The sequence below is a fragment of the Rhea pennata genome, chromosome 15 (assembly GCF_028389875.1).
Source record: "Rhea pennata isolate bPtePen1 chromosome 15, bPtePen1.pri, whole genome shotgun sequence".
Lineage (NCBI taxonomy): Eukaryota > Metazoa > Chordata > Aves > Rheiformes > Rheidae > Rhea > Rhea pennata.
In genome coordinates, this window is record NC_084677.1 from 16427777 (window position 1) to 16446375 (window position 18599).

At 44.8% G+C, this 18599-nt stretch overlaps 2 protein-coding genes across 4 annotated transcripts; both read right to left on the bottom strand.

Annotated features, from left to right (window-relative positions):
• Positions 1 to 1629: 1629 nt before the first annotated feature.
• PLD6 (phospholipase D family member 6) lies at positions 1630 to 2621 on the bottom strand. Its single transcript, XM_062588629.1, has 2 exons — positions 2216 to 2621; positions 1630 to 1871 (listed from the first exon to the last, which is right to left on the bottom strand). The coding sequence occupies exons 1-2, from the start codon at positions 2619 to 2621 to the stop codon at positions 1630 to 1632; spliced, it is 648 nt and encodes a 215-aa protein (XP_062444613.1).
• A 1841-nt stretch (positions 2622 to 4462) lies between these two features.
• Positions 4463 to 16240, bottom strand: FLCN (folliculin). 3 transcript variants are annotated; one of them, XM_062587942.1, is made up of 12 exons: positions 16117 to 16240; positions 15157 to 15435; positions 14181 to 14327; positions 13299 to 13520; positions 12664 to 12824; positions 11811 to 11902; positions 10858 to 11048; positions 9498 to 9611; positions 9056 to 9179; positions 8567 to 8698; positions 6689 to 6794; positions 4463 to 5924 (listed from the first exon to the last, which is right to left on the bottom strand). In XM_062587942.1, the coding sequence occupies exons 2-12, from the start codon at positions 15403 to 15405 to the stop codon at positions 5723 to 5725; spliced, it is 1740 nt and encodes a 579-aa protein (XP_062443926.1). In that variant the 5' UTR covers positions 15406 to 15435; positions 16117 to 16240; the 3' UTR covers positions 4463 to 5722. The 3 variants fall into 3 exon arrangements, with proteins under 3 accessions (XP_062443926.1, XP_062443925.1, XP_062443924.1); XM_062587941.1 differs by lacking the exon at positions 16117 to 16240 and adding an exon at positions 15984 to 16027; XM_062587940.1 differs by lacking the exon at positions 16117 to 16240 and having other exon boundaries at positions 15157 to 15882.
• Between the last annotated feature and the right edge of the window lie 2359 nt (positions 16241 to 18599).

Below are 18599 nucleotides of genomic sequence, written 5' to 3' on the forward strand. Positions count from 1 at the left end.
AGAGAGATTTTGAGCACTTAGAGTAATTTTATATTCAGTCTAAAGTAATTCTTACAGAGACACTTGAATATTTAGGAGTTTCAAAATTCTCATTAAATTTACACCCATCTTTGTTCTACCTTAAAATGTAAAGGCAGAGATTCTTCAACCCCAAAGAAGTTATTTCTGTAATATATTTAGACTGGCCAAATTTGTAGGAAGTTATTTTATCTTTTACTAGCCCAACTAATACAGATGTAAATAGAAAAAAAACAATGCTCCAAATTTGGATGGCCAAATTTGTCCATTGCTTTCGAACTGTATCAGTAGTCTAAAAAAGATAATACTTCTCCCTTACAAATTCCTTCTCCCATGACCTTAAAACATCACAGTCAATACAACATTTCTGCATCAGCTTTCTCTCACGCACAAAGACATGTTTAATGTTATGCTCCCTCTGCTGGCAAAGATACAGTAACATGTTCCCAAAAAGGGGCCCTTGGTTAATTACCAGTACCATAACAACAAAGCTCTTAAATGCAATATGTGAACTGAAGCTTACATAAACGTACAACAGTGAAATAGTCTGACTAAAAATAATCATATTAACTTTACTCTAAAGACAAAATAGTAAGTGAAAAGATGGTCAACCCCAAAAGAAAATATACTTACTCAGAAAAACACATTGCCTAACTGTTGTAGCAGATGTCTTTCGGACAGAAACATAGCTGTCCAAACATTCTGAACTTCCACTGCTATCCAGGGAGATGATCTTGCCTATTATATCCTATTCATTTGTCGTCTGTCCCCCATCCTCCTGCTACCTTCAAGCATTCCTGAGATCACTGAATCAGATGAGGAAACTATATCCTCGCACTTGTATGGATTGGGCTTTCCTTCACAGTGCCTTTCTGAAGATCAGTAACCTAACCACAGCTTTTAAGACAATACTGACTGCTCCTGAAGAAATTTACCTCATTGCTTTCCAGAAACTTCCCTACACTTGCTCATAAGCAGATGAGCTGGTCTTAGTAGGCATTCTGTCTCTTTTATCCTGGGACTTTACTAATCTTAAGTGAAAGAAAGAACAAATCTTTTTTCAATAGTAATTAATATTCAATGTGGATATTGAACATCTACCTTCGTATTTTCCATGAAATTCCATTTACAAACTTCCAACAATTAATGCTAACAAAAAAAGGTAACAAATTGCTTAATCTCTACATAAATTTGACCTTTCTTCACAGTCCTCTTAACTCTTCTTTTAGAGTTACTGGTGCAGAGGAACCATTGGTGTAAAATTCCATTCTGCAGTATCACAAGGTGATAACTGTCTGTTTCACTGTTCTGATATGAAACACCATGTAAACATTACCTTGTTTTTTCCTAGGCATAGTACTGAGACTGCTTCAATTTCTGAACTCTATCAATACAGTTCTATCATAGCTATCCTCACAAAATAGCTTAGCAAACAGTTGAGTGATTCATTTAGTATGCAATGGATCTGTAACATCTCAGGTAGAAAGCACTTCACTTCTGCAGAGCAGCTAAATTACAGCCAAACAGATCATACATTGATATCTATACATAATAATAAAATCCATGAATGCCACCTGTTAAGTACTCTACCAGCTCTGGGAAGCAGTTTAATCACTTACTTTCTTTGGAAAAAAATGTATAGTTGATGGGATTGTATTCTTCCCAAATCCTTTCAAACTCAGCCAAAAAAGGCTTCACATACTCTGCATCTTCCACTATCAGTACATTCTCCCGGTTGTGCTGGATAGCTTGAGTGGTCCAGTTGAGGGAGCCTGTGATGAGCATCCTCTTGTCCACAATAGCAAATTTGTGATGCATGAAACCGTTTTCCTGGTCATGACGTACTGGGATCCCTATAAAGACATAAAAACCTTTCCAGTGTCTCCTCTTCAGAAGTACAGCCCAACGCTGTGACAACTCTTCCCTGACTCCTTCAACTATTCTAGAAGGTAACTTCATGTCTTAAAAACGCATACCAACAATATGCTGGGAAATGAAGCTAAAGGCATCAGTCAAGCAGTCAGTTTTAACCAACAGGAGCCCCCCAAGCACCTACAGAGAGGGCTGTGCAGCGCCCAAGCGGCCATGAGGGGCCACATGCAGACCCTCCGGTCAGGCAACCAGCTGCGCTGACTGCTCCCCCTTCCCGACGGGCCCCCCTCGCCCTGCTCCCTGGGCTGCCAGCCCCATGCCTCACCGGCGCGCCGGAGGAGGCCGATCTGGGAGCCGTTGAGGGCCATGTACTGCGCGTCGGTAACGACGCGGACACGGACGCCACGGCGGTGGAGCAGCTGGACGGCGCGGCCCAGCTGCGGGCTGGAGAAGGCGAAGAGGCAGATCTCGAGGGAGCGGCGGGCCGAGAGGAGGCGGCGCAGGAGGCGGCTGAGGGGGCAGTCGCCGCGGGGCAGCGGGCAGCGGCAGGCGCCGGGGGCTGCCGCCTCGGCCAGCAGCGCCTCGGTGCAGGTGACGCGCGACGGGAAGAAGAGCACCTCGCGCACGGGCTGCCGCCGCCGCCGCCACGCCGCCAGCGCCTCGAGGGCCAGCGCCGCCGCCAGCGCCGCCAGCGCCAGGCCCGCCCGCCGCCGCGCCCCCGCCGACCACATGCTCCCCTCGGCCGCGGCCGCCGCCGCCGCCTCGCCCGCCCGCAGCGGTCCCTAACGGCCGCCGCCTTTCCCGCCTGCAGGGGTCGCCAACGGCCGCCGCCTTTCCCGCCCGCAGGGGGTCACCAACGGCCGCCGCCTCTATCGCCTGCAGAGGTCACCAACGGCCGGCGCCTCTCCCGCGCGCATGCGCGGCGCCGCCGCGTGCGGCAGGCGGGCGGCGGGCGCGGGTGCGCGGCGCAGCCGCCGCCCTCCTGCCGCTGCCGGGCGGCTCCGCGGCGGGTTCCGCGGCAGGGGGGCGGCGGTGGCTCGCGGGCTTAGCTGCGGGCGCCGAGGCGGTCTGAAAGGCGGCCGTCGTGCGTGCTGGCCTGCCCGGGGTTGGACGGGGCTGACAGAACCGCCGCACGGAGGCTCCGCTGTACCCACAGCCAGAGCAAACGCCTCGGCGCTGGCGCCTTCTGTCAGGCCGCCGGCTGAGGCGTTCGTGTCTCTGTTTGCTTGCAGGCGTGCGGTGCTCAGCCACGCAGAAGTGCCGGAATAAAGAAATGTCCTCCTTTAATCAGTTTAAGGCATATCATTTGGAGGAAAAGAGGATGGTGAAAGATGTCTGCAGACATGCTCTTAAGTTATGCTAAGAGCAGCATGCACATTCCAGCTGTCGCTGACGGCAAAGTGAGCGCCCATAGCCTAATCTGAGAGCTGTGAGAACTTGCCCAGGAAACTGCTTTGGTAATCCTGAATACAGATCTGTTCCGGCAGGCAAGAACATCTGTTTTTCAGCTAAGCAGGCACCTTGGGTTTATAGATTTCAGTAACCTTCCCCTTTTTTCTAAGTGTTAAGTTGGTGGTTTCCATACTGTGGTTCATAACTAGTATATTGCCTAGAGGTTCTCCGGTCCTGTTTGTATCAGCACCTAATTTCAGAGTAACAGACCATGAAGTCTCAGCCTTGATCCTGTGATCGCCCTTGTGCTGTTCTGAAAGAAACCACACCTCTCTGTTCCAAAACAGGCTTTGCTAATGGATATTTACACACCATGTGCTACATACAGACTAGGTTGTTAATGCTAGGTTGCTAAGAGCTACATTTAAAAAAAGAGTAGGCATGAAAGATGTTTAGGAGTCAAGGTCCTAAATACCACGTAATGTCTTACCTCTTGCATTACATAGCTCTGAATTGGACCAGAACTGCTTTCAAACAGAGGAAGTACTAGATCAAAGGAAAGAACTTAGTTCATCAGTGGGCACAGAATCTTCTGAAGCATTAAGCTGAAAAAATGTTTGTGATTAGTAAGTCACTTTCTCAACTTTCTCCTCTTGGCAGCCAAAACAGGGATGACATCTGCTACTAGAATTTCTAATTCAGTAGTCCATGTTTTCACAATTACTTCCGTCACTTTTGTTTTGCTAGTAGTAGGCTTTATTTTTCCTCATTTCTAGCCCTAGCATGTCGGAAGCAAGATGTATGCATTATTAAAAGCTTTCTTTCCTATGGATCCAGCTTGAGTGCCTCTTCTGTCTCATGTCTGGGAAGTGCAAACCTTTTTGTGAACCCTGAAATTAAATATCTAGTTCATTCTTGAAGTAAAAGAATAAAGCTTATTTTTAAGTGTCTGTTTGCTGTTCAAATATTCTGTGATTGTAAATGTCCAGAATCAAGCATTTTAAATTAATGTATCTGAGCATCTCTTGCTGCCTATGTGTAAGAAACCAATATACAGCAAGCTAAGAGGAAAAGACCTACTAAATTCTGTAAATTACATCTAGACTGAGATGCAGAAATTATTCTGTAGATTAACCGTTGCTTCCTCCGTCCCAAAACAGACACACACACACACACTTACTTTAAATATTAAGACAAAGCTAGACTTTATCCATTTTACAAAAATAGCTCTTAATGAGATTTAATGCCTGTCTCCATTTTACAGATGTTCCAGATAAAAGCTACGTGCATATTTTATACATAAGAACAGAACTTGTGAACAAGTTGGAACATCCCCTCTGAGCTCGTTTGAATGAGTGTAGTAGGTCACCTGGGTAAAACCTGCCTGTAGCTTGTTAAAAACGTCTATGGTGATATCAAGTTTTCCCAACAATGATCCAGAAAAAAAAAATGACTTCACAACAGAAACAGTAATTCCTTATAATACAATTAAGGAATATCTGTTCAGGAATGAAAAAAATGCACCAATGTTGTCATGAAACTAGTAAGCATTCGAAAAGGCTAATATACGGTTATATAGCAATGGAGCATTGATAGGTTAGATCTTTCCTGCTTAACTTAATTAGAAAGCTAGAAAATTATTTCTGAAGACAGAAGAATACCAGAGACCTTACCCTGGAGAGGTTATCTTCATCGGAAGTTTTGCAACCACAGGCAAAACAAGGTATTTCAGCCTCTGGAGAGGCAAGTAGACTGCATTTTGAGATTTTTATGTTACAATTCTCCCTCCCAGACGAGATTTACAAAGCAAATGCTAGAACTGTCTCAAGTTACGATATAAATAAATAAACTGGAGTGACATGACTCCAACAGGATACTCTTGACATGCTACAGCAGAAATAGTCTCTTCACAAATCTGAGCATGAAGTGGTTTTGAATAATTTACATGTGATCCATGCCCTGTGACTTGTCACTTATTTTTGGTTCATCTTCTCTCAGACCTTTAGAATATATTATGTGGGATTCAAAGAGATTAGTTATATCCATTTCCAGGAGTTGCAGATGTTGTCACAGGTATCCAAGTCTTGACAATGAAATCTAAAACAGATCTACTGCCACACTATAGTGCTTAATGATGACAGAATGCGATTTTAGTTAACTCATGCTGGTTCTCTGCACATTGCTGAATTTTAGTCTTGAGTTTGCAAGTCTAGATTTAGAGTTGAATTTCAAAACAGACAGCAGCATTATTTATTAGCACTTACTAGTCCAGTCTCACAGCAATTAAGAAAGGACTCAAGTCACTCTTCAAGTTAGTTGAGGACCACAAGAATAACAGTGAAGTTCCACTGTGCACCTAATGCACACGCTGCAGGCTCAGCAGTGATAACTCCGGGTTCCCTGCAGGTATCCGAGGGCAGCGAGTGAGGCTGGGCACCCCTTAGTTCCGGGACTCCGAGGAAGTTGGGCTGCGAACTGTTGACATCAGGTGGGACTTGTATGTCTTGCTCAGGCCAGTCATCCAGAACTTCAGAAGCTTGACGTTGTCCTCTTCTGCAGCCCCCAGAATGCTCAACAGTTTTTGGGTGTCCTCCTTGGGTCTGCTGTCCACTTTAGTGAATTTAAAGAGGACCTTCACTTTACTGCAGAAACAAGAAATTCCTGTCAGTATTACAATGGATCTGTACGCATCAAACAGTAGTATGAACAGAGTGAGTGGTAGCTTCTGCTGGTGCCTACTGCAACTAAATGTCAACAGAAATTTAAAAAAATATTCCAAGGAAACTATTTCAGGCTTTAAATGAAGAAGCTGGAGAGGAGTATGGAAAAGGGAAAATTAGTACCCATTTTAACTAGTAATACTCATAACTCGTCTGTTTTTTCATTCGAGAGAAAAGTTTAACCATTAACTGGGACAACTGGGAATCTCCCCGGGAGGCACATCTAGCACCCACCTGGCCTTCAAGTAAATGTTAAAATCATAACAGTTCCATGAATTAATTCACCTGGCCAGTCTTCCTTTTAACTACTTGCATATTTGAAATGTAGTGCCTGAGGATACAACCATGACATCTGTTTGGCATGTTGTCTGCACTAGAATGTAGTATACATTGACAGACTCAAATATATTTGCATATTTAATTGTTGTAATCTATGCAAGGCAGGCAAGTATTGTCATGTAGGTAACTTACAGATGCGTGAACTGAAGCATAAAGTTTGAGAGCCACCAAAAGCAAAAGAGGTAATTGGGCCAGAGTAGAATTCCATTATTCTTAGCTGCGAATAGTGGAGTTTACTACTCTAAAGACTAACGTTAACTGGCTACAAGTTTGTCCTGTACTCTGGAAAAAACATCCCAGGGTTAATGCTGAAGCCATTTCATCAAAAACAACGCGGTTGCACTTACTTCATCCACTCTTCCTTCAGGCAAACAAGGCATTGATCCACAACATCTACAGACAGGTTCTGGTTGGTCAGAGCAGCTTCAATCTTGTTCAAGATGGTAGGGCCAACTACAGGAACAGAAAGAGGGGGAAAGGGTGAGAAGCAGGACTTGGAAGATACAGATTACCTTTTTGTACCTTTACTACTAACTGTTAGCAAGGACTGGTCCATTTATTCATTCTATAATCTATAATGCATGTTTGTTCTACCTCTTAATCTGTCCCAGAGCAATGATTTGCACTCATTTTTCACTAGTACTTCCATCTGGTTATTAATGCAGTTCTTTCTACATACAGAAGGCTATACTATTAATAACAGCACAGCCAATTTCAATACAGATCACTATCTGAGAACTATCAAGCCAAATTGTTTCCCAAGACAAGAAAAAATCCACCTGTTTTACAAAGTGGAAAAATACACCCCCCAGCTGCCTGGCTTTATTTAATTTCCGTGGAAGAGGAGTTATAAATCATCCCACTAGAAAAACATCTGATCCAACAAGCAAAACCTAACTTTGTGAAGGATACCAGAACACACACAAACACACACAGGTTCAGGGGCCTTTGTTTTATTCAGACCCACTGTTAAATGGAAGTTGCTTGGATTCTATTGTATGTAGTCTCAAATCAAAAACTAGTAGAAATGCAGAAGTTTTGCATAATATATCAAATGAAAATGAAGATAAAACCTGCACTTCCATCCTGAGGGTATGCATCCTGTTTGACCATCCATCACATGGAACACTAACTTGCAGCTGACCTGTGCATGTAAATGTGTTTTCCCTTTATTTTTATGCATCTGTCTCTGAACGTAGCTGTTGTTACATTTGAACAGCAGTGACTAAAATCTCCCCTTACTCTCACCTTTATGTTCTTAATAAGGGCAATTTCAGGGTACTTACAAACAAACAAACAAACAAACAAGCCAATCAATCCAGCACATTCTTTTCCTGGACCTCTTTTCAGAATTTCCTAGGAGGCTATTTTCCCAGGAGTCCATGGCCTGGTAAGTGCAATGTGGTGGTGCTAAAGAGACTTTTCAGTGCTTCTGGACAAGCTGCAGGTTGGATGTAACATGCTTGAGCTTTTAGGGGTTCCAAAGATATCTAACTGTGTATTATTAGGATGTTATAATTGTGTGTGTAGACCTACAGCAGCTGCTGGAGCACAGGAAGAGCAAGTCTTTGCTCTGCATTACACCTGTAACTTTAGAGGGCAGAGCAGGAAGGGTTAGCCAACTGCCTCCTGTCTTGAGAGAGGCAGTGAGGCCAATTCATCTAAGTTAAGACTTTCCAGAAAACACAAGACTGACTGACCTGAATACAGCCACATCTATGTGCACGCATTTGAGGACTTGAACAGTTTGCAAAAACAAAGGTCTGTATCAGTCATACTCATCTATCTTGTAGAACATGGGAGATGAGTAATGTCATAGTCCTCATTTGCTTAGATTAAACTAGACTCATTCAGCAGTGAGTGATTCTAATGTAACAACATAAACAAATACTTCAGGACAAAAAGTGCTCATTGTGGGTTAGAGACAAATTCCACTACAATTGCTACTGTACCCACGTTACAGAATCTGTTTCTCATTTATGAAAATTAATGAACTGATCTAGTAAAACGTATCCTTTATAATTAACAGGTTGTTCTAGACCTCACCAAAAAGCAGTAAATCCTAAATTAAACACCCTAATTGTATACTGACCTGGCTTTCTACCCAGACTTTCTGAAGGGCCAGTAAATGAACAGCACAAAAAACAGTTAAAGATCGAGATGCTCTTTTAATCTCAGTACTACAGCTTTCTTCTGACAAAAGATTACATTTTCAAAGCACCTACCTCGATCTGCTGCAACAGGGCTACCACTGGTGACAACAAACTCATACTTGTTGAGGGACTGCTCATCATCGAAAATAGTTGGGTAGAGACTGGACCGGGTAGCAGTGCGAACTTCCACTAGGACTGCAAATTCTAGAGCAGCAAAAGCCCAGAAGAACATTAACTGAAATAGCTCAGACTCTAAAATACAGCTACATTCCTGCTCCAAGAAAGTATGACTCAGTCAGCTTACAATATTTGGTCCAGCAATAACCCTCACTTACTAGGAAGCAGTACTGTCAGCTATGCTATGATCAGCACTTGCAGCAGGTATCACACCTTTCAACTACCAATCAGGTAAAAGATACAGGGGAAAAAATGAAGTGGCACTGGTTTTAGTTCATGTAGTGTTGTTAGATTATCTGCCAGTATTTTTATATATACAAAATTTGTTGTGTCCTTTAACACAAGAGAGTAGGGAAAGGAGACGGTTCTGCAACAGATTCTTACCAGATGATAATATGTGAGATGGGATTTGTACATGTGGGCTAAGCCCTAAGAAGTTACAACGATATGCCTCTTCATACTGGTCACTGTAGGGGATAATCCGCACACAACCGACAGGCAGCATAGTCTAGAAAAGGAAGGAAATAAGTCAAGATAAACATTGGAACTAAAGCAGTAAAGCACAATTTCCTCCCTAATTTGCAGGGCCAACCAAGGCTTGGAGCATTGCTGATGCAGATTCAGCTGATTTGGGTGATCTTAATTGGCTTAGAAAACTATGTAGTTCCTACACAGAAGACAACCAAGACGATTGTTTTTCTTTTAAAACCACATAATTTAGAACACATTCTCCACAAGATTACATGTTAGAGACATTATGAATGCTTGACTACTAAAGAAATCTATGTAAAAATATGCAGCAGGAAGCAAAGAAAAAAGTTCCTACCCGTAGCACATCAAAAGCAGACTGGACAAGATCCATGTCTCGAGCTTTCCAGATGACCTGGTTCCCCATCAGAACATGCCAAGCCAGCATGCGGAATGCTGATGCTCCGAGAACCTGAAACAAAACCATTCTGCATTGGTAATGAAAATTAGTGAAATATTCATTTTGGCCTATTAAAAACATGACTGCCTCATAAGAAAACTGCTAGAACAAAAGAAAAAGTAGAAATAAACATGAAAATTTAGCAAGCTCTATGCACAGAGAACTAAACCACAAAACCAAGATTAAGTGTTTTTTTGACAAGAGATAAAGGTGTCAGACTGTCATGCAAAACAATACTCTCTCCATCCATGGTTTTAAGAACAAACAGCAGCAAAATATCACTTTGCTAATGTGCCTAATCAAAGATTCAATTCAATATTAAGCTCAATAATAGCACAACAGTTTATTTGCTAACTTTCTCCAAATCGGGAAAGACTGCATGAATTAGCCCACTTTTTGGCCAAGTTTGTGGTTTCAGTAAAATGGACACACGCCCATTTGGAATGGGACTAAACTTCTATTAGATGGGAGCAACTTTCAGACATTTCTCTGCTCTGGATTATGTTCACAAAAATGATCCAGTCATGAAAGATGGAACAATATTCCTAGACAAGCCTACAGACACACAAATCTGCAATACAGTGTGGCACAGTGATAGCTTCAAACATTCCAGATTAGTCTCCTTCTGCTGTGCTATTTTCTAAAAATATAAAGCAGTATAAAATCAAAAACACGGGAGGTTATTTGTCAGGAGTATCCAGGAAAACAAGTTGGTGAGAAAGAGAGTGTGAAACAAATGCACTGAACCTTCTCCCTCATCCAGGCAACTGTAAGCACTGAAGAAAAGCCAGATCTGCATAGAATCCTTTGTTTTGTTTGTAAATAATTTATTTCTTTCTCACAAACAATTTTGTTATAAGAAAATAAAATCTGGCTTTGAAGGTGCTGAACAATCTCTGAATTAGATTTTTGTCATTGCTCTTCAGAATAGGGTAACTACAGAATTTGAGAGAAATCATATGATGACCTCCCACGTGATCACTAGAGACCAAGTCAAAAGGACAATGATCTCAGAGACAAGAAGAGTTCTCAGAGATGCAGTTAACACTGTCACTAGCTTTCAAATACCAAACTGTTTCATGTTTCTTTGCTGACTCATTTAACTAGCAAGGCAAAAGCAGGTAGCACACAGAAACAGGAAAGAAGTCAAGTGCAGACTGTAGGAAAAAAAAATCTCTTAAAAAAACCTTAACAGGAGACCAAAAGGTTGTTAGCTTTTGAAACAGCATATATCAGAGTGTAAGTGTGCTCCTCTTACCTGTCTCATGTGCCTGAGGGAACGAAAGACAGACAGCCTTCTGTGAGCTACATTCCAGCTGTTGCAATCTGGCATCAGAGATGTTTCAGATGGACATTTAGACAGCTCCTGCCCTTCTACAACATCTGTCTGGGCAGAAGGCTTCTCTTCTTCCTCAGAACCATCCCATCCTTCTGACTCTTCTTTCAAGTCTAGATAAAAAAGGCAGAGTGGTCATAAAAATTAGTGCTCCCCAGAAATGGGAACTGCCTCAGAATTGCCTACACATCCTGCAGCCAAGTGTTTTTGGCTAGGTGTGAGGAGACAGTGCTCAGATATAGAGCAAACACAGTAACTGAAAATGCTAGCATTAATAACAGATACACCTAAAGTAAGAAGTATAATCAAGTGTCACACTTCAGATGTAAGATAACCACTAAAAGGTCAAAAAGAAATTTTCATCTACAGAACATGATGTCGAATCTTTTGACCAGCTACGTATTCTCTATTCTTCCTTTAAAGGTCACAGCCAAAGCTTTCTAGATTCTAGTCCAAATGTATTAATAAAATAATTCAGTGTAGAAAAAGTTTATAATCCTTTTATTTTAGAAATTTTGTGGAAAAATGACAAAGGAGAAAGCTTCATATCTTGTGACTGTAAATTCTTCTGGCCATGGACATTCATTGGGAGGGCCAACCCAGCCAGAGAGAACAATAATCACGATGATGCAATGCTCCTGTAGGAGTGGGAAACAACGAATGTGCATGCAGGAGCCTATCAGGCCAAGGGCCTTGATTTCACATTCCTGCCAGAGTTATCTACATATAGGAGAACACATCAGCTACTACACAGACTACCACAAAGGTAAAGCCTGAAAGAGATGGCTACACTTATGATGTTGATGGAAGAGTTGACGTTTCACTATGCAAAGTATTCTCAACGGCTCTTCCAGCTCTGGAAACTTTAGTCTCACCTGCAAGTTTTTCCATCTGAACAAGGGTGTCTTCTGTTGGTGCCCCCTCCAGAAGCTTCTCTGTAAGTCGGCTACCGCAAGCTTTCAAAAGCCTGGAAACATTGAAAAAGTAAGAGGAGTGCTTATTAAGCCTACTTGCTAGGTACAAGAGTCTTGTAAGAAACTCAGTGCCATGAGCTTAACAAAAAATCTGGTCACTGCCACTCTGTGATTCCTTTCAGCAGCTCTCGATGCTTTCCTCTGTGTGTAACTATCAACGCTTCTTACAACTACTGCCACTCAGTCACTGTAAGGTCTACTGTTTTGCAATTTGTGCAACACTCATCCCCCATTCAAGTCACATGCCAATGTTGCAGCCCTCTCTGTGGCATCTTTCCAGAGAAGTCTGATGAGCAAGTCAGGCACTGGAGCAATGTGCTGTGGAATCTCACAGACATGCTACCATGCCAAATGCTGCATCTCACAATACACGGGCACCTCCATGTGAACAACCGCTGTATTTCACGTGTGAATCCCAGGCACAACAGACTGGGGCTGGGAACATCTTTTCTTGCTTTCTTCCATACTATATTCCATACCATAAAGCCTTTTCATCTAGATAAACATGGTTTCCATTAGCAACCACATTAATAGGTTTACTTCCCAGCAACAAGAGAACTTTTAACCTAAAGGCACCAAGGTTGCTGTCTTTCTGTGCTTAATTCCCTCTCACTCAAGGACTACTTCACAAAGTCCAATTTACTAACCGAGAAACAACCACCTGGACACTCAATTCACATTTCCACCATCTCAGAACATAAGAATTTTCTATTCTTGAAGGAGTTATAGAAGCTAGAAACATAAATGGCCTTACCAAGCAAAAGATGTATGCAAACATGCCCACAGGTTTTCATCATTGGTTAGTGATGTTAAGGAGCGGGCTGCATTGCCATTCCGCTGGTGCAGGAAGGGAGTGAACGCTGTGTTCATCCGCTGGGCACGCTGAGGGCACCCATACTGCTCTGCTTCAAACACCTATGTCACAAAAGAAGGGCAGTAAAAGAGACTGAAACAAAGAAAATGCTTAAGCAAACCTGAGACAAAAGAACAGGCAAAAATGGCATGTCACAGATAGTAACCCAAAAGACATTGTAAGTTATGGGAAAAGAGAGGAAAGGAACATCTTATTCTTAGACTGACTAAAATTATCATCAAGCAACACCCACGCTCCCCAAAATGTTCTTCTTCACAACTTTAGCTACTTCAATTTCTAAGGAAACCAGTGTCTGGCAGTTAGGGCTGTGAAAAATGTTACAATTGGTTTAAACTGACTTGAAGCTTGTTCCTCCTCTCCTATGCCCAGATGCGGATTCTCCTTTTGTCCACTGTGTCAACTTTAATGAGTTTCCCGACGGCAGAGAGCTGGATTAGCTTTCTGATTCATCTGCAAACCAGCTATCATAAAGTTCTAGTAAAGCTGAGCCAAACTCACTCCCCGCGTTGACCCACCTTGAGCGCTTTGCCCTGAAGCTCATCAATGATGCCTCTGATTTTTCCCAACAAGAAAGGCCAGGAGTTGATGAGATAAATCCGATCCATCATGATAGTGATGATGCTGTACCAGCGCTGGAAACCACGAGCCAGGCTGTCTTTGATAAAAAAGGTGTGGCTGAACACAAAGCCATGCTGTTCATCTCCAAAAAAAATAGGGCCTTCACGTCCTGGGCAGACCTGAAGGGGAGGGACACAAACACCAAACTAGTTCAGCATATCACACAGCTGAAAAATTAAAAACCTGCTTGAGCAAAGCTTTTTGGTCTTTAATGCCCCCTTCCCCAAAGCCTAAGTTACCTAGCGAATTAAACAAGCCTTTTATAGGCTGCTATCCAGAATACATGGACAAACAGATCTCCAAACACGTAACCTTCATTTTAACAGTTTTAAGAATTCAGTTCTGCTCCACTATAATAATTTTGAGAATCCACAAGGAATTGCTGATTGTGACACACAAACCCTCATTAAATTGTAAGGTTTCCCTTCCCTTCTATGAGATGCTGAACATAAACAGTCTACAAAGATTAAACATTTCTTGTCCAAGCAACAGATTTCAACGTTTTAGGAAAACAATAAATGCATAGGAACAAAAACAATAAAAGGAATTTCCTAAGGTCACAAGGCGAGAGGAAGAAACCTCGAAGATTATCAAAGATCAACCCTGAAAATTCCCACCGGTCCTGAAATGAAGAGACTTTTTGTGTCTTTCTTTCCACCTCCACTCCTTCCTTTTTCCGGCTGCACAGAGTGGCTTAAGATCAGCAAAGCAGTAGCTTGGATTCAAAACAACGCATAAACTCGTAGAGAAGTTTTCTTTCTGCACTCCAAGACAGTTACCTCACAACTTAGACTGCGAACACAGGCCTGACGCACAATACTGAACAGCTGAGGGTGATTTGGGTGTTGGTGACTGACATACTTGATTGAAGTCTCTTTGTCATGGCTGACATATCCAGGATGTCCTCCTGCAAGAGAGCGGCAACCCTGAAGATAGAAAAGCAAAATCCAATCGTAAATAAGCATGCAACTACCTAAGGTTTCCAAAGACCTCTGTATTTTCCCTTCAAAAGGTAAGGAAGTGATATTTACACTTACAGATGTGAATGCAGGTACTCAGTAAGAGTAAGCTGGACATAGGAAGTTTGAGACAAAATCAGAATTTGAACCCAGCTCCTCAACTATCATCCTATGAGCTATGTTTCCTCAGCTGCTGTGCTCTTTTTCCACTTTTTAGTTTGATCAGGAATTCTATAAGTGGTCTAATTCAGTTAGACATTAACAGCAACTGTGAAACCAACTATCCTAGTGAAAATGGCTACTATCTGAAAGAAGGTAACTACCAAGTAGCTCAGAAAAGGTTCTAATAGTAGGCAAGGCATGTGAACAACTGTGAACATGTATTTTCTTTATCATTTTAGTTACTTTAGGGATTTTTTCCCTATTTCCTGTCTAATATTGTTGTTAAAGTCTACTAATATACGGCCAAACCTAAACCTAATGAAGCAGATGCCTTTCAACAATGAGTGAGGCATATCTCAGCCACTGGAAAATCTGGTAACATAGGCTAAAGAGTCCTCAAAAGATCACTTTGACAAAGTCTTTATGCACAACAACAGCTCCTTAACATCTTGTCATGGGTTATTACAGTTTATAGGGACTCGGAGACATTTTAGTACTGTCAGCAACATCCAAACATGAGTGTAAATCACACTTTTTTTTCTCTCCTAAGAAATACAATTTGCATCAGAGAATTCATGAGCCCTTTAGTTAAGCAATGGGTTACTGGTGCCTGCACACATGCGTACACACTTGCCTCACACATGTCTGACTTTTTCGGCCCTGGGCTGCTGGAGTCAGCACTGGCACCTTCTGCTGGGCTGTGCGAGCGGATCCTACTGCTCATCTGAATGCCGCCTTCTTCTTCTTCCGCCTGCTCATTCTGCCCAGAGACGTCCCCGCTGCTGGCGCCTTGAGGAAGCGGCGAATGTAGAACCTCAGTACAAAAGAGGGTGCGAGGGCCGTGGAGCTCACAGAAATGGCAGAGAGCAACAATAGCATTCATAGTGAGAGCTCAGCACATAAGTCAGGCCTCCTGCAGGAAAGGGAGGCAGCACACGGCATCAAAACAGACGGACGTTGAAACACCCCTTAGGCCCGTCCGGCGCAAGTCCTGCTCTATGTGCCTCCGGGAGATTGTGGGGTTAAGCTCAGCTGAAGGGACTAGGCGTTCAGTTCCTCTTCCCTCCGGCTGAGCAAAGCCCTGACGGCAGGTTCCCCACAGGGCAGACCCAACCCGGGCCACCGTCCCCCCCGACGGCCCTGCTCCGCTCCGGCCCGCTCCCAGGCCTGTAGCCGAGCGACGGCAGGTCCACAGCGACCCCTCCGCCAAGCAGGGTCGGGGCCGGCTGCTCGCAGGGGTCTCAGACCCGCCCCAGAGAAGCGGGAACCAGCAGGTCCCCGGCCCGGCCCGGCCTCCCCTCAGCTGGGACCAGGCCCGGCCACCTCGGCCTCGGCGGGGGTGACAGCGGGCCAGGCCGATGCCCCCAGGCCCGTCGGGGGCGCCGCGGGAGCGGGACCCCCGTGCGGCGCCGCAGCGCCCGCCCGCCGCGGCCGGGCCCCTCGGCCGCGCCGCCCGCTCACCGCGGCTCCCGGCTCCCCCGCCCCGGCGCGTCCCGTGGCTCCGCGCGCCTGACACACACCTACCCGCCGGCCTGCACCATCCCTACGCGGCGCACCGGGGGGAAGGCGGGGGGAAGGAAAGATGGGTTCCTACCTCCGCCCGCGCCGCCGGCAAGGGGAGAGGCGGCAAGGAGCGGGGCAGCGCGGCGGAGTGGCGCCGGCGGCGGCTCTGAGCCGCGCGTACGGAGCCGAGCCCCACTCGCCGCTTCCCCCAGTGTCCTCCCCTCCCCCCGGTGCAGCAGTGGCTCAGTCCACGGCTGCCCGTTCCATAGGCGGTGGGCAGAACCACTCTCTAAAAACAGGGGGGAAGCGATAAAGCTCTGGCCGGCGGCTCTTCCCTTCCCTTCTCCGCCCCCTTCACCTTTGCCGCGCGGACTCAAAGAGCCTCGACCCCTCGGACGCGATAGGGACGAGCCGCCTCCTGCCACCACGGCAGGCGCTGGGCCCTGAGCCGGCCCCGCTTCCCCCACCCGGGGCGGGTGGTGCAGTCCGAAGGACGGGTCACGTGACGGCCGGCCCGCACGGGGCGGGGCGCGGCGCCCTGGGCGCGAGCGGGAGCGCGCGCGCGCGCCGCCGGCGGGGGCGCGCGCGGGCACGGCGGGGGCGCGGGCACGGCGGGCGAGCGGTGCACGGGCGCGTCCAAGGGTAGCTTTAACCGCTGGCAAAGCCTTGCAGCTATCGCTTGGTACTGCGGGCCAGAGGAGGTGGTTCAGAAGGTGGCCAGAACGAGCGGGCGCTGCTCTTTCTCCGTTAAAGGGGGATTAGCGCCCTTCTCTTTGTCCTCTTTTCCTAGGGATAAATTTCCCTTGGAAGTGATGATTATTTTAAAGTCTGAAAGGATAAATCGCTGGCTTCTCCCCCTTCCTTTCACACTGTAAGCGACCCCTAGAATAACTGAGTCCTACAGCAAGTCTTCCACAAGGTAGTGGCATAGATCTGGAGCATTTCTGGAAACAGTACGTAGAGTACGCAGTAATGCAGGGCTGTATTATTCTTCCCACAAGAACAAACAGGTCTGGCAAGTTAAAAAAATACAAATAAACACTCCCCCCAACACACACATTTTAACATTCAGCTGAGTACACCTTGTATTGCTGCAGACTAGTTAAATCTTCAGAAGTAGCAAATATCAGTGCTTCTAGGATAGGTGCCCTTGGATCCAAGCAGCCACACTTGGACTGAAGAATTACGCTTCTGTTGGAGAAGATAACACTCAGTCAATGAGAGCGATGATGATCGTAACATGAGAGATGAGATTTGAATATAGAGAGACCTCATTTGCAGCAAATGCTTGATCCTGAGACTAACTCTGGAGCCTGTCTTGGACCGTGGCCAGCAGCAGCCCTTTTTAACGAGGACGTACTGCGTGCTTGCGCAAAAGGAACCGGCTATTTCTACTAGAGATACGCCAGGAAATCTCTGAAAAGCTATGACCAGAGCTTGAACAACTCCTGACCACAGGACACGGCCACGTGCAGATGACAACTAGCATCTCCTTCCAGCCAACCGCAATCACTTGTCCTGAGAAGTGACAAGAACACGAAAACCCCCCCAAAGCTAAGAACAAGCCAAATAAGAAAAACCTACTACCTCCTTCTTTCAGGCCAGCCATTTAAGACAAATTAAGAAGAATTACGTATTTGTTACCTTTATTTTCCAACAGTACATTTAAACAACTCAGATCTAACCTCCTCAGCCAGTCTGGCCATGCAGAAAATTCCTATGTTATAGAGATAACCTAGGACAGCACACAAAACGGGTCACAGTTGTACTGTAGAATAAAGGGAATTTATACAGAATGAGGCAACTTTAGTTACGCAGAAGCATACAGCATAATGGCAGCACTGCAGGTGCATTAGCGAAGTTCATTAGTTAGTGCTCCTCAGTGGTGCAAAAATAGGAGAGGTGGTTGCATACAGCTTCCAGCCGTGTATTTTTTTCTTTTTTTTCCTCCAGACATGTCTGTACCTGCTAAGTATAACCAAACTAGAGACCCCTCCTGTGGCTAAAAAGTGTAGTTGCAAGTTTCACACTATCTTCATAACTGCATTTTGTATCTTTGCTAATTATGATGCATGAAAATATGAGTTAGATATCAAGACACACACACAGTATTTTGTGATCACACCTTGCAGACATGCACGACAAGAGCTAGCTGCAGCACTTCTCGTATCCTAAGTTCAGATAAACACAGCATGTAGTGGTCTTACATTCAATCAAAGCCTTCCCTACAACAACAGCAAGTTAAACCCAGAAAGCTCAAGCGTTCTCAAAGCTTCTCAGTTGGCCACAGCCCAAGCTATCAGTTCCAAGCTGTGAAGGAACTAACTACTCCATTAAAAATCTGAAAGACTTGGTTTCAACAGGATCTCAAGACATGCAGATGCCAGATGGCATGTATTTACCAGATCCCTACTTAGAAGCCTTTCTGCAAAGCATTTTTGGTGAATGCTTTTCATCTACTCAGCTCTAGTGGTGGGACCTGACTTTGAATTTTCAACAGCAAATCAGGGAATTTAACAGCACAATTATCCACATCAGAAACCCTAACAGGTCTCCAACTTTTAAAGCATTGCC

Coding starts and splice junctions, on each gene's coding strand:
- PLD6 (XM_062588629.1), bottom strand. CDS start 2,621: ATGTGGTCGGCGGGGGCGCGGCGGCGGGCGGGCCTGGCGCTGGCGGCG. Junction 1,872..2,215: donor CGGCCTCCTCCGGCGCGCCG/GTGAGGCATGGG, acceptor ATGTCTTTATAG/GGATCCCAGTACGTCATGAC.
- FLCN (XM_062587942.1), bottom strand. CDS start 15,405: ATGAATGCTATTGTTGCTCTCTGCCATTTCTGTGAGCTCCACGGCCCT. Junction 13,521..14,180: donor TTCGCAGTCTAAGTTGTGAG/GTAACTGTCTTG, acceptor CCTCCCCTTCAG/GTCTGCCCAGGACGTGAAGG. Junction 11,049..11,810: donor TCAGATGGAAAAACTTGCAG/GTGAGACTAAAG, acceptor TTTTTTATCTAG/ACTTGAAAGAAGAGTCAGAA.